Source organism: Ailuropoda melanoleuca, chromosome 13 (assembly GCF_002007445.2).
Source record: "Ailuropoda melanoleuca isolate Jingjing chromosome 13, ASM200744v2, whole genome shotgun sequence".
Lineage (NCBI taxonomy): Eukaryota > Metazoa > Chordata > Mammalia > Carnivora > Ursidae > Ailuropoda > Ailuropoda melanoleuca.
In genome coordinates this window covers 13638548-13664070 of record NC_048230.1, presented here as the reverse complement: position 1 = coordinate 13664070, position 25523 = coordinate 13638548, and the positions used below count along the sequence as shown (strand labels likewise).

Genomic DNA, 25523 nt, shown 5'->3' with positions numbered 1-25523 from the left:
CAAAGAAAAAAAAAAAAAGACAAGGCAGTGTGATCAAAGGCAGAAATAGGAATGATGTGGTCATAAGCCAAGGAATGCTGATGGTCCCAGAAACTAAAAGTCAAGGAATGGATTTTCCCCTAGTGCCTCTGGACCTAGTACAACCCTATTAAAAACCTGATGTGGGGCTAAAAATAGTTTTTGGATTTCCAGCCTCTAGAATACGAGGGAAGACAATTTCTAATATTTTAAGTTGCCATGTTTGCGCTAAGTTATTATACAGTAGTATGTATGTTTAAATCGTCAGAGTCTAGCTTTGTTACTCTATCACTTTACATATGGTGTCAGAATCTTCTATTTCCATGCTCTACCCTTTCAGCCTTTATGCATTTATTGTCATGTACTTCAATATATATTATAAATTCCAAAATAAATGTTATCGTTGTTTAAACAGCCAATTATCATTTAAAGTTATTTTCATAATGGACAATTTTTTAAAATTTACCCATGCAATTTCCATTTTTGGTACTCTTTATTCCTTTGTTTAGATTCAGAAATACAACTGGTATTATTTTCTTTTTATCTGAAGCATGTACTTTAATATTTCACATAGTCCAGGTGTGAAAATACCTTTATTTTACCTTTATTTTTTAAAAGGTATTTTTGCTGAATACAGAAATTCTAGGTTGATATTTCTTTCTTTAATCCTTTCAAGATGTTGCTCTGCTATCATTTTACTTGTATTGTTTCCAGTGAGAAATCGGATTTCGTCCTTATCTTTATACCTCTATAAATAATTTTTTTCACTGCCAGTTTAAGACTTCCTGTTTATCTTTGGTTTTGAGCAGTTTGATTATGATGTCCTTTGGTGTTTACATCATGTTTGATGTGCTTGTAGTTGAATGAGCTTCCTGGATCTGTGTGTTTCAACTTTTCATCAAGTTTGGGAAACTTTCACCATTCTTTTTCTTCCCATCTCCCTGTTTGAGGACTCTAGTTATCTACACATTGCGCTGCTTTAAGATGTCCTGTTTTAAAATGAATTTTTTTGTTTCATTTTGGACAGTTTCTACTGCTATGCCTTCAAGTTCATTAATCTTTTCTTTCACAATATCTAATCTATGGGTCCATGTCACCCAGTGTACTTTTTATCTCAAATATGTTCAAAAAGTTCTATGAGTCTTTTACATCTTTCCTATCTCTAATCAACTTTTGAAAAAATGGAAAAGTTAAAATTGTCTTAAATGTCTTTCTCTAAGAATACAGTTGTCTTTTTTAAGCCACACAGAGATTTCAAAAAATGGAAAACAAAACAAGTTTTCTCATCAATTATCTTGCTTTAGAAAGTTATTCAATAAAATTTTATGTAATATGCAATAGGTTTATTTTTAAGAATAAAAAATTAATTTGTTTTAATTTCTAATTCGGAAAGCATCAGCAGAAATAACCCACATAAAGAAAAATAGTTCTTGCTCAATTTAGATGGATTCTTCTCCCCATTAGTGATTATGTTTTCCTGCCTCTTACCATGTCAACTAATCCTTGACTGAACATCAGATATTGTAAATCTGACTTTGATGGGTACTGGATATTTTATGACCTTATAAATATTCTTGAGCTTTGCTCTGGGATGCAGTTTAGTTACCGGAAACAATCTGATTCTTTCAAGTCTTGCTTTTATCTGTTAGGTGGATTAGGAGCACTGTTCAGTCTAGGACTATTTGTTCTCCACTACTGAAGCAAAAATTTCCTGAATACTTTACTTAGTGCCCCTTGAATTATAAGCTTCTCCACTATAGTGGTGAGAACAGACAGTTACTGCACCTTATGAGCACAAGGCACCACTCCCTCTAATCTTTCAGATGGTTTTTTCCCCCAACCTCAGGTAATTTCCTCACACGTGTGCCCTGATCAGTACTCTGCCAATTACTTAAGGGAGCCCTCTACAGATCTCTGGAGTTCTCTGTGCAGCTCTTCCCTTTCTGGAATTTTGTCCAATTCATTATAGCTGCACTGGTATTCCTGGACACTCAGCCCTGTCTCCTCAAACTCAGGAGTCTATCACACTCTACCTCAGTTCTCCCTCCCCATATTACAGCCTGAAAAATCTCTCAGGACTGTAAGCTGAGGCAGTCATACAGTTTGTCTATTTCTTATCTCTAAGGGATTGCTTCCATTTGTTGCCTCATGTCCAATGTCTAGAAAATGTTGTTTTTCTTCTTTTTTCTTTTTGGTTGTTGCAGAAGAAAGGGTTATCCCCCTATTACTCCATTATAGCCAGAAACAGATATCTCATGCTGAACCAACAAATTTTAGAGCAACAGAGTAAAATAAAATTCACTGACATGGCTCTAGATTTCACATTATAAATTATATTTAACGAATACAACTTGTTCAACTTTGGCAAAATATCAAAAATAATTCACTATTATCTAAAATTGTTTTTCTAAATGTTCCTCCTTAACTAAAAGTAGATTATAGTGGTTGCCAAGAACTGGGGAGAAGGGGAATGGGAAGTGACTGCTAATGGTTTCTTCACGGAGTGACGAAAATGTTCTGAAATTAAGTATCAGTGTTAGTTGTAGCACTCATGAATATACTAAAATCTTCTGAATTGTACACTTATTTATAAAGTCAATTTTATGGTACATGAATTGTACCTCATCAAAAAACCACTTTTCCTAACTACCCATGATAATCAAAATCTGTGAGGCCAGATTTTAAACATATACTTCAACCAAAACAAGTTATTGCAACAAAATGAATACAGAAGCCAACATTAGTTAGGATCCAGCTCTCTTTCTTAAAGCCATATATTAAGAGACTTCCAAAAAAATGCAAAACAATACAAGTTTTCTTACCAAATATTATTTTGCTTTAGAAAAATAGGTCTCTTTCCCAAAAATGTTATTTATGTTAGCATACAATAGCTTTATTATTATTTTTAAGTGAACTTACAAAATTTCTTAAAGTTTAAAAAAATTTTTTAAGATGCCTCAGTTTTAATTTCCAACTCTGAAAATATCAACACATATAACCCATATTTAAAAAAAAAAAAACACAACCTCTTTGGGGTTTGCAATAAAACTTAAGAGTGTAACATCCTGGGGCGCCTGGGTGGCACAGCGGTTAAGTGTCTGCCTTCGGCTCAGGGCGTGATCCCGGCGTTAGGGATCGAGCTCCACATCAGGCTCTTCTGCTATGAGCCTGCTTCTTCCTCTCCCACTCCCCCTGCTTGTGTTCCCTCTCTCGCTGGCTGTCTCTATCTCTGTCAAATAAATAAATAAAATCTTTAAAAAAAAAAAAAAAAAAAAAAAAAAAGAGTGTAACATCCTGAGGCCATAAAGTTCGACAACTGCCAGTCTGTGCCACCACAGTATGCCAGGGGTTCCATACTAGCACACATCTTAACAGACATAACAATACAGTAATTAACAATAGTTAATAAAAAATCCTAAGAGAAATGTATGTAAAGGAATACTAAAATTTGTTATTTAATTGCATGTCTTACTTGGAAGTTTCAGGTAAACCAGCTGACAATTCCAGAAACACAGATAAGTAGTAACCACGAACAACTCCATTTCCATCCTTAAAAAAAGGAGAGTCAACTTACTTCAATAACCAAAAAAAAAGAGATGTTACAAAATACAAACTCTAGATCAATGTAAACATAAAAAATTAAGCCACAACGAAACAAACACAGATTAATATCTCATATTTGGACTGGGAAATACTTCTAAGCTTAAAAGCAATAGCAGAGATTTAAAGAAAGCAACAGATTTGAGTCTACAACAATTTAAATCTTATGGACATTAAAAAAAAAACCATGAAAATATTAAGGCATTCAAACTAAGGATGTTGTCAACAAATATGATAAGAGTTAAGAGTTCTAACGTATACAAAACTCTTAAATATCAGCCTGCAAGAAAAATGAAAATACCCAAAGAAAAATACAAAAACAAAAAAACTCTACTAAGGTATGAGACCAAAAAAAATATTTAAGACCCAAAATGAGTAAAACAGAAAAAGGTAACACTTGATGTTGAAAGTAATTATAATTTCTCTATAATGTCTACATGTTAGGATTCCATATAAACCTCTTTCTGAAGATTAAGAAGTTGTGTAAATTTCTGTTACAGAGATCTTTAGAAAGATACTAACTCCCCTCTTTATTTCTTCAGTACTTTACTCATATGCCTACCTTTCGAAATGACTATCATCATTGTAACTACATATATAAACATCTGTTTCCCCAACCAAACTGTGAGGACTGAGGGAAGGATTCTTATTATTCATCTCCAGCGTCTATTGGGATATGACCACAGAGGAGTACAAGTACTTATTAACCCCTTCATTTCTAGGTTACTTTGCTCCAAAAAGTCCTAAGGAAGCTTTCAGGGTTAGACACGGTAATTGTTCAATAAACACTAAATAATAAACAAATCATCAGTTAAGTGAAAAAAGTCAGAAACAAAAAATTATATATTGTATGACCCCATTATATGAAATTGTGGAAAAGCAAAACTATAGTAACAAAAACAGATCAGTGGTTGCAGAGGGGCCAGGAAGGGAGAAAAGAAAGAATTAGTTTAAAAGATGAATTAGATAACATTTGGGGGTAAAAAAAATCCTGACTGTGGTAACCATCATATGACTATATATATTTGTCAAAACTTGACAAAGTTGGTAAGTTTTATTGAATATAAATTATATCACAAATTATACTCATTTTAAAAATCAATTTAAGAAAGTCTTATAATTTGGGGCACCTGGGTAGCTCAGTCGGTTCAGCATCTAACTCTTGATCTCAGCTCAGGTCTTGATCTCACGGTTGTGAGTTCAAGACCGGCACTGGGTTCCACACCCAGTGTGGAGCCTACTTAAAAAATAAAAAAATAATAATAAAGATTAAAAAATAATATAAAAATCAATAATCCTTGTTCAAATGGCTGAATTCTTTTCTTCTTCTAAATTATGCTACTAGAACAATTTCCCTGGAATAAATTAACAATTAATAAAAAGGAATAAACATTTTTTACTCCTGATCTTATCAGCTAATATTAGAAATTTCTTTTTTATTTTTATCATAATTTTAAGGAAAAAGTTTTACTATCTTACGTACATGCCAGCTACACCTCTAACAAAATACTAGCTTTAAGATTTTTTGAAAGGCAGAGAATTATATATGTATATATATATTTTTTTAGATTTTTTAAATTTATTTGTCAGAGAGAGAGAGCACACACACGCACACAAGCAGGGGGAGCAGCAGGCTCCCTGCCGAGCAAGGAGCCCAATGTGGGCCTCGATCTCAGGACCCTGGGATCATGACCTGAGCCGAAGGCAGATGCTTAACGGACTGAGCCACCAAGGCGTCCCAAAATGCAGAGGATTCTAGAAAGACTGCAGCAATGGCAATGTAATTTATGCAACTCTCTAAATTTAAACAGAAAACAAACAAAAATAATTGGACAGAAAACCCAAAAGCTCACAAAGAACACTTACAACAAAACTAGATGACAGATTATCTCCACAATCCTCAAAATACAAGCAGATAAAGATACATCAATTACAACCATTAAGACCTGTAGGATATAAACATCTGCATGGGACAAAAGAGAGGGAAGCTATGGAGCATCTAATAAACCAGATAACAGGGAAACCACAAAATGGCAAAGAGCCACCGAAAAGCCTCATAAACCAAATATGATAACTGAAAATGGAATGAGCTGCTCAATGGATTACCAATGGAGTAGAAGGGCGCCTTATAATAAAAACTCTGAGAATTAAATGCAGTCAGGTCACTCTAAACTCTTGTAAACGAATATACAGGCCTTTCAAGACAGGTCCCAAGATTACAAAGAAAGTGCTAGAAGTGAAATAAAAAGTAAACAGCAGAGAAATAATAAAAACAAGGGAAGGAGAAAGGCAGAGCCAGTACATCTCTCAGAAAGCAAAGCATCATATTTATTTTTGATTGCTTTATCACACACTGGATATCCTCACGCAAATGAAATTGGGTCCCTACTTCATGTACAAAAATTAAATCAAAATGGATCAAAGACCTAAATGTTAGTCCTACAACTGTAAAACTTTTAAAGGAAAACAGAGACAAAAAGCTTATGACATTAAATTTGGTAAGGATTTCCTGGCTATGAAACCAAAAGCAAAGACAGACAAATTGAACTACATCAAAGTTTAAAACTGTGCATCAAAGGTCAAGAGAATTAAAAAGGAACCTACAGAACGGGAGAAAATATATGTAAAACATATATCTAACAAGGGGTCAATATCCAGGATGTATAAAGAAATTCCACAACTCAACAACACCTAAATTTTCAAATGGGCAAAGGACCTGAGTACACATTTCTCTAAACAGGATATACAAATGGTCAACAAGCATATGAAAAGATGTTCAATATTAGTAATCAACAGGGAAGCACAAATCAAAACCAAACTACTACCTCATGCCCATCTGAATGGCTACTATCAAAGAAACAGAAAACAAGTATTGGCAAAGGGAGAAACTGGAACCCTTGTGCACGGTTGAGAGTGTTCATCTAAAAATTAAAAACAGAATTATCATTTGATCTAATTCCACTTCTGGGTATACAGCCAAAAGAACTGAAAGCAGGATCCTGAAAAGATATTTGCACACCCCTGTCCACAGCAGCATTATTCACTATAGCCAAGAGGCAGAAGCAACCCAAAGTGTTAATCAACAGATGAATGGACAGGGACACCTGGGTGGCTCAGTTGGTTAAGCATCTGCCTTCGGCTCAGGTCATGATCCCAGGGTCCTGGGATAGAGTCCCACATTGAGCTCCTTGCTTAGCAGGGAGCCTGCTTCTCCCACTGCCTGCCGCTCCCCCTGCTTGTGCTCTCTCTCTCTCTGACAAATAAATAAATAAAATCTTAAAAAAACAAAACAGATGAATGGATAAATGAAGTGTAGTATATACACCGGAATGTTATTCAGCTTTAAAAAGAGAATTCTCACACGTTATAAAGTAGACGAACTTTGAGGGCATTACGTAAGTAGCCAACCACAGAAAGACAAATACTATGATTCCACATATATGGGATCTCTAGAGCAGTCAAATTCACTGAAACAAAAAGCAGAGTAGTGGTTACCAAAGACTGAATGGAGGGAGAAATGGAAAATTATCGTTTAATGAGCACAGAGCTTCAGTTTTGAAAGATGAAGAAAGAAGTTCTGGAGATTGGTTGCACCACAATGTGAATATACTTAACAATACTACATGTACACCTAGAAATGATTAAGATGGTAAATTTTATGTTAAGCATTATCTGCCAAAATAAAAAAAGAGACTAAGGAGAATAACATCCTTACATGAATGAAAACATTCCAGAAAAATACACTCAAAGAAAGATCAAAATTGTAACCCATTTCAAAACAATTTAAAAGACACTAAGAAAGTTGTATGACGGCCCATAGGAAGGAAAAAAAAAACATGAAAGAATAACACAAACCAGAATTAGAAAAACTCAGAAATGAGGTGACAGAAGAATTAGAAATAAAAGGTTATTTAAGAAATAAAGATTCAGGGGCGCCTGGATGGCACAGCGGTTAGGCGTCTGCCTTCGGCTTAGGGCGTGATCCTGGCTTTATGGGATCGAGACCCACATCAGGCTCCTCCGCTATGAGCCTGCTTCTTCCTCTCCCACTCCCCCTGCTTGTGTTCCCTCTCTCTCTGGCTGTCTCTATCTCTGTCAAATAAATAAATAAACAAATAAATAAATGATTCAACTAAAAGAAACAGGAGAGCAAATAAGCAGAATAGTTCTTATCTTAAAAAAAATAAGTGAACAAAGGAAAATTTTTCAAATGAAAAAGAAATGAAGAGCTAGGAAGAATAGAGAGAAAGCAATAAATATTGAAGACAGGAAAAGCTTCAAAATACAGATAACACAAGTCCCAAGAAAGAAAACCAAAGAAAGGAACATAATAAATACTTAAAATTGTAATTAAGGAAACATTTTCTTGAAGGAGCAGGGAGAAAAAAAAAAGACCTAAATCTACATACTGAAAGAGCCTAGCATGTAATAATGACCCAAAACAACTAAAACATATAATAGTAAATTACTAGACTTAAAAAAAGATGATTTGGGCACAAGGATTCGTTTATAATCAAACTGTACCTACAGAAAATTGAATTAAATATTTGAGATGCCCAATGACAGAAAACATAAGCTAAGGATTTTATATCCAAGAATACTGGCTCTACAGTATATAAAACACACTGTTTTCAAAATATATAAACTCAGAGAACAAGATTTGGACATCAAAACTCCTATCTAATGTGGCAGATGTGGGAGAACAAGGGAATATAAACACAATAAAATTTTAAGCAGTTTTCTGTAATCAAATTGATGGTAGAATTAAGAGCTCCTATCCTGAGATATTTGTGTCTATAAGGTAAAATAAAGCAAATGACTGACTGACTGTGAGATATTCTAATTCTATAATTTCCAAAGGATTCAAGAAGTAGGATTCCTAGAATGGAAGGAGACACAGGTGTAATATAAGAGATTTAAGTAAAAAACACTCTATAGTCCTGAATTTGAATTGTAAATGTGAGCATTGACTCGAGCTATTTTATCTTCAAAAAATACATACAAATATCCAGAAAAAAACCAATATTCAATTATATAGCAATTTTGAAGTGTTCCAATATTTTTTTCTCTGCTGAGATCCCTGGAACTTATCTAATTCAATTTTATCCATACTCCCATCTGGTTTTTCTCCAACTATTCTCTTTGGCCTAAAAACAAACAAAATAACCAAAAAAACCCAATAATGTACATGACTAATAATGAACTTTAATATAAACTAGGACTTGGGTAATAATACGTCAATATAAGTTCATCAACTGTAACAAATATTACCACTCTGATAGAAGATATCTTGATAATAAGGGAGGATGTGGGGCCAGGGGGCATATGGAACTCTGTAGTTACCATTCAATTTTGATGTTTAACTTAAAACTGCTCTAAAAAATAAAGTCTATTAAATAAATTTTAAATAAATAAATGGAGATGTCCCCCTTTACAAATACCCATACACATTTATCTATGTATTTCCTACCTCTGCTCACTAAGGAGGCCTAGAAACTATGACCAACTTGGTAGAAACAAGCATTCCCAGCAGTTTGGTCTTGAAATACCATTTCCCCACTAAAAGGAATCAGGGCTCTTTGAATAAAATGGCCAATTCATTATATGGAGTAGGAAACGCACAAGATGAGCCTAGACTATCCTGCCATGGAAGAGAACAAGAACGCTAACTACTAGAGTCACTACTAGGGACTTTTAGGGTCAGAGCAAAGTGACAAGACAACTTGAGGAAATTATATATGTATAAATCTGAGTTCATAATGACATTTAAAAAAACTAAATTGATCACTTCCAGAAAATAAGGAAAAACCGGTAAATAACAGGAACAAATCCTATATCTTCTTTATAAACTATAATAGTGGGTAGCCAAGTTAATAGATAATGGGAAGCAAATGAAAAACAATAAAATGAGAATATCACTATTTTACAACTCCCAGTGAATTAACAGATGTAGGCAATGAGCATCCATAGCAGCCAATATCACCAGAAGAGAATCAACTAGACATGATGTGATAAAAGAACATGATACTGCTTATGCCCTTGCAACCACAATCAACTATATATCCCATTATGCCACTGCATCCAGCTGCCAATTTACAGAAAACACTCAGGTCAAAGAAACATACTGAAATGCACCGTGAGTATGTAATCAGCATACGTGTATTTTTTATGGCTGTCTGTATTTTAGTTTTATTTAAAAAATGATATTTAGGGGTGCCTAGGTGACTCAGTTGGTTAAGCGGCTGCCTTCAGCTCAGGTCATGATCTCAAAGTCCTGGAATCGAGCCGCACGTTCGGTTCCCTGCTTAGCAGGGAGTCTGCTTCTGTCCTGCCCCGAGCCCCGCGTTCCTTCTCTCTCTCAAATAAAATAAAACCTTTAAAAAAAATAAAAAATGGTTTTTAAAACAAGAATTTTAAACATTTCTTCTAAAGATGAATATCTTCCTAGAAGCAAGAAATAAAATTCAGTAAGGTCTAGGTTCATACTGTTCACATTTAACTCATTTTTTGGGTACACTTAGTAATAAACCCTATGAAAAAACATAATACTGTCATTAATTCTTTACTTCCCTAAAAAAGTGAAACACGGAGCATCTCTCTACCTGTTATATGGGATGCTAATTTATGAATTGCTTAAAAAACCAATGAAATTTTCAAATTAAAAAAAAAAAGTGGGGGCAGCTGGGTGACTCAGTTAAGCATCTGACTCTTGATTTTGGCTCAAGTCATGATCTCAGGGTGATGGGACCAAGCCCCACGAAGGGCCCTGCACTGGGTATGGAGCCTGCTTCAGGTTCTCTCTCTCCCTCTGTCCCTCCACCCCGTTTGCTCTCTGGCTCTCTCTCTCTCTCAAAAAAAAAGCAAAAAAAAATAAACGAAACAACAACAAAAAAAACCCGGTATGCTACAGAACCCTGGAAGAAAGACCTTAGTTTCAAAATTTATTAGAACCATGAAAAACTTACTGGGTAAACTTTTAACCTCCAACAAAGTCCTGACACTTGAAGAGATGGACTGTAAACAGGGTCTGCTCTCTGACGCAAAGTGCTGAAGTAAAAGAAAACCAACCAAATCCCAAGATCAAAACTGTTGTGAAATTGTGAAATAGCAACAGGCAAAACCAAACTCTAACCACTCTGTTACTTATTTGCAGTCATAACAATAAAGGTGACTGAACAAATTAATATTCTGTTATAAATTTATACATACTTACATTCTGAAACAAAAGAAAATTTAATGATACTGAAATATTCAGCAGTATCTTTTCAGTTTCAGGTTTAAAAAATCCCTCAAAACTGTGACATTCAAGAGGCACCTGGGTGGCTCAGTCGGTTAAGTGTCTGACTTTGGCTCAGGTCATGATCTCAGGGTCCTGAGACTGAGCCCCACTTTGGGCTCCACACTCAGCTGGGAGTCTGCTTGTCCCTTTCTCTCTCCCTTTGCCCCCCTCCCCTGCTTTGTGCACGCACATTCATACATGTGCTCTCTAATAAAATCTTTTAAAAAAAACCCACAAAACTGTGACATCCAAGGGAAAAGGAAAATATAAAAATAACACTAAGTGTCCTGAATTTAATTACCACCTCAACAAGCAGTCTTTCACCATTAAAGAAAAAAATGTGTTTCTTCCTCACATCTCTGTAATACAATTATCTTTTAATATGGAAAAACTTAAGAAATGTGCTAAATCTTAATATATGTGGGGATATTCTCAGAAAGCTTATATTTTAGCCACAGAATTATCCCATAAGAAAATACAAATGGGAAGGAAGATAAATTCTCACAGTTTGGCCTTATATTGATGGTTATCACCTCCTGGAATTTCTCTCCCCATGGAAACGCCTTTTATATCTTGTTTCTCCATTTCCAAACTATCTTTGAAGACAAGTCCCTTAAGACCTTTGTGTTTTAAGATCCTTGCTTCTAATCTTAGAGAAAAAGCAGTGAAAGCTAACAAATAACATGCAAGTCACAAAATCTACAAATTTCTTACAATTATATCCTCTCATCCATAATTTCTCACTTTCAGCTAAGATAAATGGACTTCTTCCCACCCCTCTTATTTCTGAGGATGGGTGGCAGGGGTCAATGACCTTAATAATCCCCACTGCCACACCTTAGCAAAGGCTAAGTGGACCCTTTTCTTTTAAAAAAAAAAAAAAAAGGTTCCTTTTCCCAGGCTAGAGAAGCAACCTGTCCTGAAGATATAAAACAATCCAGACAAATGACCTATATGTTTCTAATATAAAACTTGTTTCTTCTAAGATTACACAATGAGTGACACAGTTCATTAGGTCTATATCCTACCCAGGAATGACACCTTCCTGGCTCTTACTTAGGTATACATACAGAAAACCTGTTGTCAAAAAACTCTTACCTGAAATTCTCTAAAACAAAAGTTGCTGAATCATAAGATGGTACTAATTCACTAAAAAGAAGCAAAAGGCAAAAAAATTATTTGGCTTAAGTTTAAACTTTCATTTAGTTAAAAACCAAAGTTAAGTCCCTCGGTAATATCTTAAAAATGTTGTTAAACTAAGTCCCTAAGAAATATTTTTTAATCTTTATTAAGCATTAACATTAAATCAAACAAATTCATAAACCATCAAAAGCTGACATCAAAAGTTCACAATTAGAGACCCAACAAATACTTTCTAAAATAGCTGAGGTTTTTTTTAAAAGCAATATATGATTAAGTATTAAAATGAACAAGAGATTTTCAAAAGTATTCATGGAAACAGGAAAAGGAAGAAATGGGTGCTTATGCTGGGAACCTAAAATATGAAACAAATATAAACAGGTTTAAAAAAGTCAAAAGAAACAGCAAAAGACATCACAATAAATCTCCAAACTTCCTTCTCTAGAACAAATTATGAGGAATACTGACATTTTTAAATACTTTAAATTCTTAACTACTTTATGAATATTTACTAGCAAATAAATCCATACCATTTTATAGACTAAGAATACATAATCACATGAGGGCAAATGGAGTGGATGAACACATTAACAGTTTCTTGGCAAGGCAAGATACTGCAGGCAACTTTAGCTCCATATAGACTTCTCCAAAAAGAACTGAACTATATATAACACAACCACAGGTTGTATCCTTAGATCATGTGAATAGTCTATAGCATTGTCATTCGAACACCTCAAAAATTAGAGTCAGTAAAACACTTACGATAAAAACACTATCATAGATACTATTATAATATACAGTATTAGATATTTAATAAAATCATACATTTAACAAAAAGATATACTGCAAGCCATTTCACTACATCCTCAGATATATCGTCTAAAGTTCAATTCATGAAAATTTGTTATTACCCAAATAAGATACAAGATAACATCCACAGCATTTTCACATTGTGATGGTCCCTAAAGAAAGTAGCGATTTAACAGTGAAAACACAGCATAGATTTAAGAATAAATTATTTTGGGAGGGGCGCCTGGGTGGCTCAGTCAGTTGAGAGTCTGGCTCTTGATTTCAGCTCAAGTCATGATCCCAGGGTCATGAGACTGAGCCCTCCGCCGGGCTCTGCACTAGATGTGCAGCCTGCTTGAAATCCTCTCTCCCTTTGCCCCTCCTCCTGGTCCTGCGAGCACACTCTAAAATAAAAAATCTTTAAAAAAAATAAAAACACTATTTTTTTTTATTTTACAGTAAGTATGTACAGATAAATAGCTCGTATTTTTTCACCGTAAGTAGATGAAGTTTGCCCTGCAAGAGTTAACTGATAGCTACTATCCTATTAACAAGCACCCCAACCATATCCCTAGGCAGCTATTACCTTTTTTTAGAAGATTCATACTCCTCATTCCCAGATGTTTGCCTGGTTAATCTCTACTATTCCTTAGAAGTCACAGACCACTGGAGGTCTGCTCTAACTTCTCTCCATTATATGCTCTTCTCACACTCAATATACATAAACCCCGATAACTAGGACCAATGTAATTAGTACCTAGGAAGCCTACCTGGAACCATAAACCTAATCAGAGCTCCAAGGAAGTCTCCCCAGGATAGTTTTCAAATTTGGTCAAGTCATGATATGCTTCTTGTTATAATTTCATGCAACTTCCAATCATACCAGTGTTGGTCAGTTCTCCCACCAAATTCATAACATCTTTCATAATGTTTTTCCACCATATCCTTAATATCCAGCGTGATACATTTCCTTTTTTGTTTTTGCTGTAAGACCAGACTATCTTTGTCATATTTTTATCAGCCATTAAAGGTCAAAAGGGTTCACCAAAACACAAAATAAATAGATGACATGTTTAACTCAGAACAGTGGGGTGGAAAGCTTAGGAGCTAAGGAGCTAGAATAGATTGCCAAAGCTCACTAACCAAGAGAGCATAGTACGGTCTGCCCTAGCTCTCACTCGCTGAGAGAAAATGATCACATTCAGAGCACAGAAAACATCTACCAATCCTACGGTACTGTGATATACTACATATGTATAATTTTTAGGGAAACTTTTTGAAAAATAACATTGTTAACAAATTAGTGCTATGGGCAACATTAAGCAGGATGCATTATACAGTCGACCCTTGAAAAATACAAGTTTGAATTGTATAGGCTCACTGGTAAGTGGATATTTTTCAGTACAGTACTATACAGCACATGTATTTTCTCTTATGTTTTTCTCTTCTCTAGCTTACTTTATTGTAAGAATACAGTATATAGTAGATACAACATGCAAAATATGTGTTAACTGACTTTATGTTATCAATAAGGCTTCTGGTCAACAGTAGGCTATCATTAGTTAAGTTTTTGGGGAGTCAATTTTGTATGTGGATTTTCGAATGCTCAAGGGCCAGCATCCCTAACTCCCACGTTGTTCAAAGGCCAACTGCAATTGAGTTAACAAATACTAGATTTTAATATACAATTCTCTACTATTTAAGATGGAATGTATACCCTCTTCCATGTCTCCTGTGTGGCACGTACAACAGTACTACACATACAGATGGTCTTAAATAAGTACCACTGTACTTGTTCAGTAACTTTATTCTTCATTGTAGCTCCACCATGAGTCATCAACTAATGGAACTTAAGGCAATCCAGTTCCATGATCACAAAGCTTAGGAACATTCACCACTGCCTTTGCACAACTAAAATTTGATCTGTAACTTAATGTCAATAAATGCGGGCCTTTCTTATTTGGCTCTCTCTCTACTATGCTGATTCAATGCATCCACAGATGAATACCTGCTTCCTGTATACTGCAACCTATAAACTGAATTTCTATTAAAAACTATAGTTCAGTTACAAGCCAAAATTTCCAGTAAGGCAGCAATAAGCATTACTGGGGAGAGAGAGAGGGTCCTAAGGTGAACTTTATCCATGGAAAGCTCCTTAACTGTCATACTTTTTAGTTTTTCAAATTTTTGGTGGCTTCCTCTTTATTGATATTCCTCCTACCTTCCCCCCTTGCTCCCTGCCTTCCCAATCTCAGTCCCTTACATCTACACCCAAAAAAGAAGGTAAAGAAAAGGAAGGGACTGCTGGGGTTCTGAGCCACTTGGGCAGTTAGGGAACAGAAAGCAAAATAATCACTGGATGTGAGAGAGACTGACAAGAAGTCTAATGCAGAGGTGCCTGCCTAATGAGCCGCGACAAGCAGTATCAGCATAGGAGTTTATCTATATCTACAGTCCTCAAACTTTAGTGCAGGATTACTCAGGATGCCCAAGATTCATTTTCTGGACACCACGACCACCACCAGATTGTCAGGAAAAAGGCCTGGGAATTTGCATTCTGGACAAACACTCCAGCTGGTTCTCATAAGTGATCCATGCACCATACTCTGAAATGAAAAACATTTACCTTTATATATGGTATTTATGTCAAAACTTACATTTCATTCCACTGGTGATGGAATGGTTCAGGAAAGGTATTCTTTACAACTGAAATGACTGACCATGTCATCAAAGAGGCAGCGTTGGGATACTGGTGAACATCCTTAGTTCACCCAAATCTACTTAAAGATAGCAAATACCAAGTCCTTTTAATAATATTCAGTGCTTGATTAAAATTGGAATATTATACCTGGTTTGTTAATTCAGAGAGAAATGAAGACTTACCGGTCAGTGAGAACTACCTGAGTTCTGGCTGTCAAAAGAATTTTCCCTTTTGTTTACAGGACTGTGGGTGGTCTGGTTATGCCAGTGATTCTAAACCAGGGGAAGCTTTGCTCCCAGGAAGCATTTGGCAATGTCTGGAAATATTTTTGTCACAACTGTAAAGGGAAAGGTGCTACTGGAATACTGCTAAACATCTTACAATAAACAACATAGCTCCCTCAACCCCACAAAGAATTATCCTGATCCACAATGTCAAGGTTGAAGAACCCTGGCTTGCACTAGTCTAGAACCATCAATGCCCTGTGGCCATCAGAGGGCATCACATATTAAAGAAAAAAGGCAGTTAAACATATAAACATTTTTAAAACAAAGGCTATTTCCTAAAGGTACCACAGCTCTCAACATACTAGAAAAACTTGGCAATATTCTACAAGCCATCTTTAAGTCTAAGATGGACAAAAATCTGTCATACCAATATATTTTTATCTGAGGCAGTGGTTTAACCTCTCATCTCAGGAATCAACTAAGGAGCTTTAAAAAGAACAAAATATAAATGTCTAGCTATACCCAATGTTATGGACTGAGTTGTGTTCCTCAAAATTTGTACATTGAAGCCCTAACCCCCAATGTATTTGGAGACAGGGCCTTTAGGGTGGTAATTAAAGTTAACTGAGGTCATAAGGGTGGAAAGGACCCTAACTCAATAAAGCTCATGTCCTTAGAAGAGGAAAAGACACCAAACCCTGATCTCTGTGCTTGAGAGAAAAGGATGTAGGGAGAAGGTAGCTGTCTGCAAGTCAGCAAGAGGCCTCATCAGGAAATCAAATTTCTTAGCAGCTTGATCTTGGACTTCTTGCCTCCAAAACTGAGAGAGAATAAACTTCTGTAGTAGTAACCACCCAGTCTGTGGTATTTTGTTATGGCAGTCCAAGGTGACTAATCCATCCACAGAGGTTTTATTTCAAATGACCTGAGGTATGAGCAAGCACTGGTAATTTTCAAAAGAATCCCAACTGAATATACAGCTAATGTGAGGAACCACTTCTCTAACACCACATGCTTGAAAGAATATGCTGTTTAAAAGAATTCTAAGACTGCTCCAAATAAAAACTAAAAAGATGGGGCGCCTGGGTGGCTCAGTCGTTAAGCGTCTGCCTTCGGCTCAGGGCGTGATCCCGGTGTTCTGGGATCCAGCCCCACGTCAGGCTCCTCTGCTGGGAGCCTGCTTCTTCCTCTCCCCCTCCCCCTGCTGTGTTCCCTCTCTCGCTGGCTGTCTCGATCAAATAAATAAAATCTTTAAAAAAAAAAACAAAAAAACTAAAAAGATGCATAGAATGCAACCAACTGTTTCCTCCCACTACCTTTTAGGATATGAAGGTAACACCATGTCACTTTCAGAATCTTTCGGCATTTCATCTGTTTTCTGAGTTTTGCTTCTGGCAACATATATGTAAACAATGTGTTAGTCACTGTGTAATGAGATACAAGTAAACTCAAAAGGTAAATAAAAGAGTGAACATACTACATCATGGATAGACCTTGAGAGCATTATGCTAGGTAAAATAAGTCAGAGAAAGACAAATACCATATGATCTCACTTATATGTGGAATCTAAAAAAGGAGTCAGGGGGCGCCTGGGTGGCACAGCGGTTAAGTGTCTGCCTTCGGCCCAGGGCGTGATCCCGGCGTTCTGGGATCGAGCCCCATATCAGGCTCCTCTGCTAGGAGCCTGCTTCTTCCTCTCCCACTCCCCCTGCTTGTGTTCCCTCTCTCGCTGGCTGTCTCTATCTCTGTTGAATAAATAAATAAAATCTTTAAAAAATAAAAATAAAAATAAATAAATAAAAATAAAAAAGGAGTCAGAAGGTATAAACTTCCAGTTATAAAATAAGTCATGGGGATGCACTGTACAGTATGGTGACCATAGTAAATAACACCATACTTCATATTCCAAAGTTCCTAAGAGAGTAGATCTTAAAAGTTCTCATTACAAAATAAGTTTTATAACTATTTATGGTGAGAGATGTGAACTAGACTTATGTCGTGATCATGGTTGTGTTGTGATCAACTAATAAAAAGTTACTGTCAGTTATACTTCAATTTAAAAAAATGAACAGATACTGATGAAATTGAATTGGGATCAATCCACAAACTACCGAAGGCGATGCTCTAGGAAGAAACTAACTCCCAATTGAAGATCCTCTCCTTACAATCAAGTGTAAGTCCACCAGTATTTTTTTAACCAGATTTACATGCATAACTAAAGTTCACCAGACCACATCATTATAAATAGCACCTTAAAAAATCATGGAGTTAAGAAAAATAACATTCTTTTGAAATGAGTATATGTATTTGCACATAAACTTCAGGTGAAAATCAAGTTAAAAAACTATGTCATACCTGGTAAAGTCTGGTGGAACAGGAGTGGTAACAAAGGATGCCATGGGCTTTCGATGGACTTGCTGAAACATCATGAGGATCTCTGAGCTCTTAGAGATCAACTCACTCTTACTACAAGACCGCAGCTGTGTGAGGAAAAAAATGGAATAAACAAAATTTATATTTAATGGCATCTCAAAATCCTCAATAGAGAATAAAAATAGAAATTATTTTGGTTAGGGGCCCCTGGGTGGCTCACTTGGTTAGGCGGCTGACTCTTGATTTCAGCTCAGGTCATGATCTGGAGGCCCTGGGATCGAGCCCCATGTCAGGCTCCGCACTCAGGAGAGAGCCCGCTTGAGGATTCTCTTTCTCCCTTTCCCTCTGTCCCTCCCCACTGCTCGCATGTGCTCCTCCTCTCTCTAAAATAAATAAATCTTTAAAAAAAATTATTTTGGTTATATGCTGAAAAAAATGAGATAAAGAAAAATAGAATGACTTTCAAAGCGGTTTTGAGAGTTAAGAATCTACATAAGACTCTATATAAGGTTGTTTCCATTCTCACAATAAAGTCATTGAAGAAGGGTATTTGATTTTAATGCATTTTTTTCTCCTTAAATATTAGCATAAATCCAACTTCAAGCAACCACAGATATATTTTAGACTGGCATAGTGAAGCTATTATGTATACTAACGAACAAACCTCCATCGGTCAATAGCCTTCAAACAAGGATTTCTCAAATTGCATTCCAGGAGGGAGAGAAATGTTAAGATGTTACAGACCCAAAAAAGTCTTAACCTGTATCAATTTGGAAAACACCACTTTATGTAGTGTCAAAGGTGAAACTGAGAAATTCAATTTTAGTAAACTAAGTACGGTAGTTAAAAAAAACTTTCTATTCAAGACAACTCATTTGAAGTCCTAATTCTGCCATGCACTAATTATATGACTTTCAGAGTCTGTTTATCTGCAAAACTGGAATAATAATATCTACTGATGCTTGCTTCACCAGGATTGTTACAACAATCATGAAGCCATATATGAGAAAGCTTTATAAACTGTTATAGACTAAACTGTGTCTCCATCAAACTCCTATTTTAAGTCCTAACCCCTAGTAGCTCAGAGTGTAACTATATTTAGAAATAAGGTGTTTAGAGGAGATAGAGAGAAAGGAGCCCCTGCAAGAGACACCTCAGGGGAAATCAAACCTGTCGACATTGATCTTGGACTTCCAGCCTCCAGAACTATAAAAAGAATACATTTCTGTTGTTTAAGCTTCCTAGTCTGTGGTATTTAGTTATGGATCTCCTACCAAATTAATATACTACCAAATGCTATATAAATGATATTCATAACACTATAACTAGGTTTGTATCTTTAAAGTGATAATTGTTCATAGCTCATGAAGAATATGACTGGTATCATATGAAAAATATCAAAACTTATAGCTTGTATTCAAGTATTTATTGAATGCATATTATGACGATCCTTCCTTGATCCCATTTTCTACAAAGATAATTCACTCAACTGAAGTTTATTATTGCTATACACATATTTCCACATGTATTATGTGTTTAGGAATGTCCTGTTTTTATTTTTATTTTTTTTTTTTTTTTAAAGATTTTATTTATTTATTTGGGAGAGATAGAGACAGCTAGCGAGAGAGGGAACACAAGCAGGGGGAGTGGGAGAGGAAGAAGCAGGCTCACAGCAGAGGAGCCTGATGTGGGGCTCGAACCCGTAACGCCGGGATCACGCCCTGAGCCGAAGGCAGACGCTTAAACCGCTGTGCCACCCAGGCGCCCCTGGAATGTCCTGTTTTTAGACTTTACATAAATACTATTGAGATATGTCACGATGTAGCCTACATTTACCACTTACCATTGTTTGAGATTTGTTTATTGAAATTTATAAATCTACTCATTTCAGCAGTTTTAAACAGAGTACCATTGCATGAATACAGCATAAGTTTTTTTTTTTTTCTATCAAAAGGACAATTGGGTTGCTTCTCTTTCTTCATTATTAAAAGTAACTCCGGAGTGAAGACCTTGTGCACAGTTCCCTGTACACATACGCAAGTTTCTGTCTTGAGATATGACAAAAATCCCAACTTTTTTTTTTTAATCCAGGAGTATGTTGGCTATTTGGGACCCCTTGCTCTTTCATATTAATATTGGAATTTTACCAAATTCTGAGAAAATTCGTGTTGAAATAAAGATGGAATACACTTACAGAATGATATCAATAGTATATTTGTAATATTGAACTTTCCCCTAGATAAATATATTGTAGTCCACAAAATGTAATAGGCCACATTATTAAACATAACTATTTTATGTGCCATTAAGAAAAAAAAAGTCAATAAATCATGGCTATATCAACTGTTAAGATACATCCCATTTCAAAGATAGTATAACATGTATCTGAGAATTTATGAAATACAGGATATTTCTTCATTCAATTCTCTCATTTTATAATATTGTCTACAAAGTTCTTCAATAGGAGTCCCTGGGTGGCTCACTTGGTTAAGCGTCTGCCTTCAGCTCAGGTCCTGGGATAGATCCCCGCGTTGGGCTTCCTGCTCAGCAGGGAGTCGGCTTCTCTCTCTCCGCCCCCTTGCCCTTCCCCACTCCTCATTCTCTCTCTCAAATAAATAAATAAAATCTTTAAAAAAAAAAAAAAGGGGGGGTCTTCAATGTCTTTTATTAAACTTATTCAAAATTCTTCATTTGTTACTATTAAGAATGGGATTTTTTTTAAAGATTTTATTTATTTATTTGACAGAGAGAGAGAGATAGCCAGTGAGAGAGGAAACACAAGCAGGGGGAGTGGGAGAGGAAGAAGGAGGCTCCCAGCAGAGGAGCCTGATGTGGGGCTTGATCCCAGAATGCCGGGATCACACCCTGAGCCAAAGGCAGAGAGCTTAACGACTGAGCCACCCAGGCGCCCCTGAATGGGATTTTTTTCAATTAAGCTTTCTAGCTGCTTATTCCTGATATATGAAAACACTATTGATTTTTATGTCTTGAACTAACCAAGATCAGCTCACTAAAAAGTTATATACTTTCTATGGAGATAACCACATCCTCTGCAAATAACGAATTTTATTTCTTCCTTTCAATATATTTATACCACATTTATGGTCTAATTTAATACACAGGACTGGGGCCAGGGTGTCTCAGTCGGTTAAGTGTCCAACTCGTGGTTTGGGCTCAGGTCATGATCTCAGGGTCGTGGGATCAGGCTCACACCAGCCTCCACACTCAGCGGGGAGTCTGCTTGAGATTCTCTCTAAAATAAATAAATCTTTTAAAAAGAATACACAGGACCAATACACTCAGAAGTGAAGCAATGACAGGAGGCAAACCCTGGATTCTTTATCAGAGAGAGTCTCATGTTTTTACCATTTAGATTGTTTCCTATAGACCTTTAAAATAAAGTTACTGGAGTTCCCTTTTATTCCTGGTTTGTTAAATAATTTGGCCATGAATGAGAATCAAATGTAATAATACTTTCAAAATCATTATCCTATTTTCTATTTATATATTCATGTGGTTTTGCCCTTTAATCTCGAGTTACAGTCAAGAAGATTTTTCTGACAATGAAACATTGTTTGTTTTTTATTCCTGGTTTGTTAAATAATTTGGCCACGAATGAGAATCAAATGTAGTAATACTTTCAAAATCATTATCCTATTTTCTATTTATATATTCATGTGGTTTTGCCCTTTAATCTCAAGTTACAGTCAAGAAGATTTTTCTGACAATGAAACATCCCTTTCATTTCTTTGATTAACCCTGCCCGGTCTTGCTCTTTTTTTTTTTTTTTAAAGATTTTATTTTTACATAATCTCTATACCCCAATGTACGGCTTGAACCCACAACCCCAGGGATCAAGAGTTGTTCCACCAACTGAACCAGCCAGACACCCTGGTCTTGCTTTCTTGTTTGTTTTCAAAAACACCCTACTCATTTTTGTCTGCTAGTATATTGTTAAGATTTTGGCATTTAGTTTTCAATAAAATTGAGCTTTAATTTTCTTATATCGTTCTTATGACAACTGGTTATTAATGTAACGTTGTCTCAAAGAATGGTATGTAGCACTTATGCATTCGCTAAGGAAAAATTATTTATGATAGGCAACAGATAAAGATTTAGTAAAAATTTTCCATTAGTCTGAATCTGATGCCTTTTGAAGGAGACTTATTACCAATAAAATTTATTTAATGTTTCTTGTTTTAATTACAGACATTCTATGGGTAGGCCTAGGTAGGCTCCGTCACTTAGCTCAGGTCTTGATCTCAGGGTTGTGAGTTCAAGCCCTGTATTGGGCTCCACACTGGGCGTGGAGCCTACTTAATAAATAAATTAATTAATTAATTACATACTCTAAAGGGACTCTCGATAACTACAATTTCCTAAATACTATGCTCTTCATAGATTCTACCTGAATAAAGTTGCTCATATTTGTAAAGCACATAGAACACTGTCTATAGTAAGCACTATATAAACATTTACTTTTAAAAATTACTTTTATTAAATTTCTACTGTTATCTGTAGTCCAATTCTTCTTCCCAATATAATAATGGACACTTCATTTTTCGATAACTTGCTAGAATATCTATCTAATTTATGTTTCTTAAAAACCCAATATTGGGTATGCAGATACTCCCAACTATTTCATGGCACTCTTTAGTGAATTTCATTAATATCCTCACAATTTCTTTCCATTTTATGCTTCTACACTATTGTTCCTTTATTGGCTTCTTCAGTTGAACACTTCACTCATTTATTCACAATTTTCTTAAACTGCATTTTAGACTAAAAACCTCCTTCTAAATATCCCTTAGCTATGTCTGGTATTTTAATAATTTATCATTTCTTTTTTTTTTTTTTAATATCTTATTTGAAAGAGAGAGACAGCGAGAGAGAGCACAAGTGGGGCGGGGGGCAGGGAACAGGGAGAGTGAGAAATAGGCTGCCCGCTGAGCAGGAAGCCCAATGTGGGGCTCCATCCCAGGACTCTGGGATCATGACCTGAGCCGAAGACAAAAGCTTAAATGCTACCCAGGCGCCCCAATAATTTATCATTTCAATTGCAATGTCCTCTATAACTCAAGGACCACGCAGATATTTAACACTTCAGGTGCATGTTTACATACACACGATTTTTAAAATAATGCTTTTGTTTTTGATGTCTACCTTAACTATACTGTGGTCACAGAACATGTTCTTTATATAAATTTATGAAATTTCTAAAGACTTCTATATACCTTAGTACATGATCAAGTATTGAAATGGTTTCATATGGACTGAAAAAGAATATGTATTCTCCATTTCGGGATTCAGGGTTCCACACATACCTTTTAGATAAAACAACTTAATTTTTTTTTCAAATATCCTCTAATCTTTTGTTAGTTGGTGCTATTAGTTTATTAGCTAATTAATCACTCACTATAGTGATTTTATCAAAATCTTGTAATTCTGTCAGTATCTGTTTTATTTTGAGTTTATCCTAGAATACAAAATCATAACTGTCTTATCTCCTTATTCTTAAGGTAGAAATGTTCCCTTTTTGTCAGTGTCACTTTTCATCACTAGTAGTGCTTTTTCCCCCACTTTAAATTCATCATTCCCTAGATCTAGGTCTTATTAAGTGGACCATTGTGGGATTTTCTTTAGTTCAGATTAATCCATATACTCAAAATAAAAAAAAAAAAATACTCGATTCAAAAATGATCAAAATAGGGAACAAGAAACTGATAGGACAAAGAGAGTACAAACAGCAAGATGTTAGACTCAAACTTCACCATATTGAAAAATACGATGAATGTGAACATCCTAACATCCCAGTTAAAAGTCGAAGATTATCCAACTGGATTGAAAAGACCAGAACCAATTGTATGCAGCCTACAAGACGCAGACTTTAAATATTTAGAAACAAATACATTAAAAATAAAATGACAGAATAAGATATGTCACAGTTGCACTAGTTAAAGATGAAGCGGCTTTTTGCAATCAAACAGATTTCGAAGCAAAAAAATGTTATGAGGATAAAGGTCGTTTCACAGTGATAATGGGAAAAATTAATCAAGATAATACAACAATCCTAGATGTTTAGGCCCCTAACAGCATGGCTTCAAAATACACGTAGCAAAAACCGATAGAACTGCCAAAAGAAAAGACAAACACACAGCTGTTGCTGAAAATGTCAAGAGCCCTCTCTCCATAATAAAACTAGACAGAAAATTCACAACAATATAGTAGACCTACACAACATCACCAACCACCTTAACCTCATGACATTACAGACTATCAGAAAAAAACCCCAAATATTCAGAAACTAAGTAATACTTCTGAAGGACCCATGGGTCAAAGAATAAATCACAAAGGAAAAAAGTATTTTCCTTTCCAAATATCTCAAATCAATAACGCCAGCTTCCGTCTTAAGATTTTAGAAAAAGAGGGGGCGCCTGGGTGGCAGAGCGGTTAGGCGTCTGCCTTGGGCTCAGGGCGTGATCCCGGCGTTCTGGGATCGAGCCCCACATCAGGCTCCTCTGCTAGGAGCCTGCTTCTTCCTCTCCCACTCCCCCTTCTTGTGTTCCCTCTCTCGCTGGCTGTCTCTATCTCTGTCAAATAAATAAATAAAATCTTAAAAAAAAAAAAAAGATTTTAGATAAAGAGCAAATTAAACACAATGCAAAATAAAACAATGAGATCAAAACAAAAATCAATAAAAAACAAAAACAACTGAGAAAAACCAAAAGCTATGTCTTTGAAAACATCAACAAAAATAGATATCCTCTAGCCAGACTGATCGGGGAAAAAGACACAAACTACACAAACTACTGATAAGGAAAGAAAGAGGTGCTAACACTGCATTCTACAAATGTTAAAGGATAACAAGAGAATATCATGAATTTGGCACCAATAAATTTGGCAAATTCTAATGAAATAATTCCTTGAAAGACACAAACTACCAAAGCTCACTCAAGAAATAAGTAATAAAAGGGCACCTGGGTGGTTCAGTCAGTTAAGCATCTGACTCTTGATTTTGGCTCAGGTCATGATCTCAAGGTTGTGAGATTGAGCCTGCTCCGCACTAGGTGTGGAGTCTGCTTAGGATTACCTCTTCTTCTCGCCCTGCCCCTCTCCACCTCACGAGCTCGCTCTAAAAAAAATAAAATAAAATAAAGAAATAAGTAATATAAACTGCTCTATATCAATTAAAGAAACTGAATTTGTAGCTGAAAACCATTCCATAAAGAAAACAAGGCCCAAATGTCTTCACTGGTGAATTCTGTCAAACATCTAAAGAAATAATACCAATTCAACACAACTTCTTCCATAAAACTGAAGAAGGCATCATTTAAAATTCTTTGAGGCCATCATTACTCTAATAACAAAGCCAGACATAGTTTGAGAAAAGGAAATT

General features: G+C 35.7%; 1 protein-coding gene across 16 annotated transcripts in view; it reads right to left on the bottom strand.

The window, feature by feature from the left end:
* The window catches only part of TRIM37 (tripartite motif containing 37), a 196066-nt gene that overhangs the window by 105862 nt on the left and 64681 nt on the right, over window positions 1-25523 (bottom strand). For 10 of the 16 annotated variants that reach the window (XR_004619770.1, XM_034641097.1, XM_034641098.1 and 7 more), the window contains 5 exons: window positions 25218-25259; window positions 18110-18234; window positions 11996-12046; window positions 10584-10665; window positions 3491-3567 (listed from right to left, as the gene is read on the bottom strand). Coding sequence is in view for 15 of the 16 variants with exons in the window: in XM_034641097.1 (XP_034496988.1) it covers window positions 3491-3567; window positions 10584-10665; window positions 11996-12046; window positions 18110-18234; window positions 25218-25259 (377 nt within the window). In the remaining variant the exon portion in view is untranslated. The remainder of the gene's footprint in view (window positions 1-3490; window positions 3568-10583; window positions 10666-11995; window positions 12047-18109; window positions 18235-25217; window positions 25260-25523) is intronic. The other 6 variants (XM_034641099.1, XM_034641100.1, XM_034641105.1 and 3 more) reach the window with 1 other exon arrangement.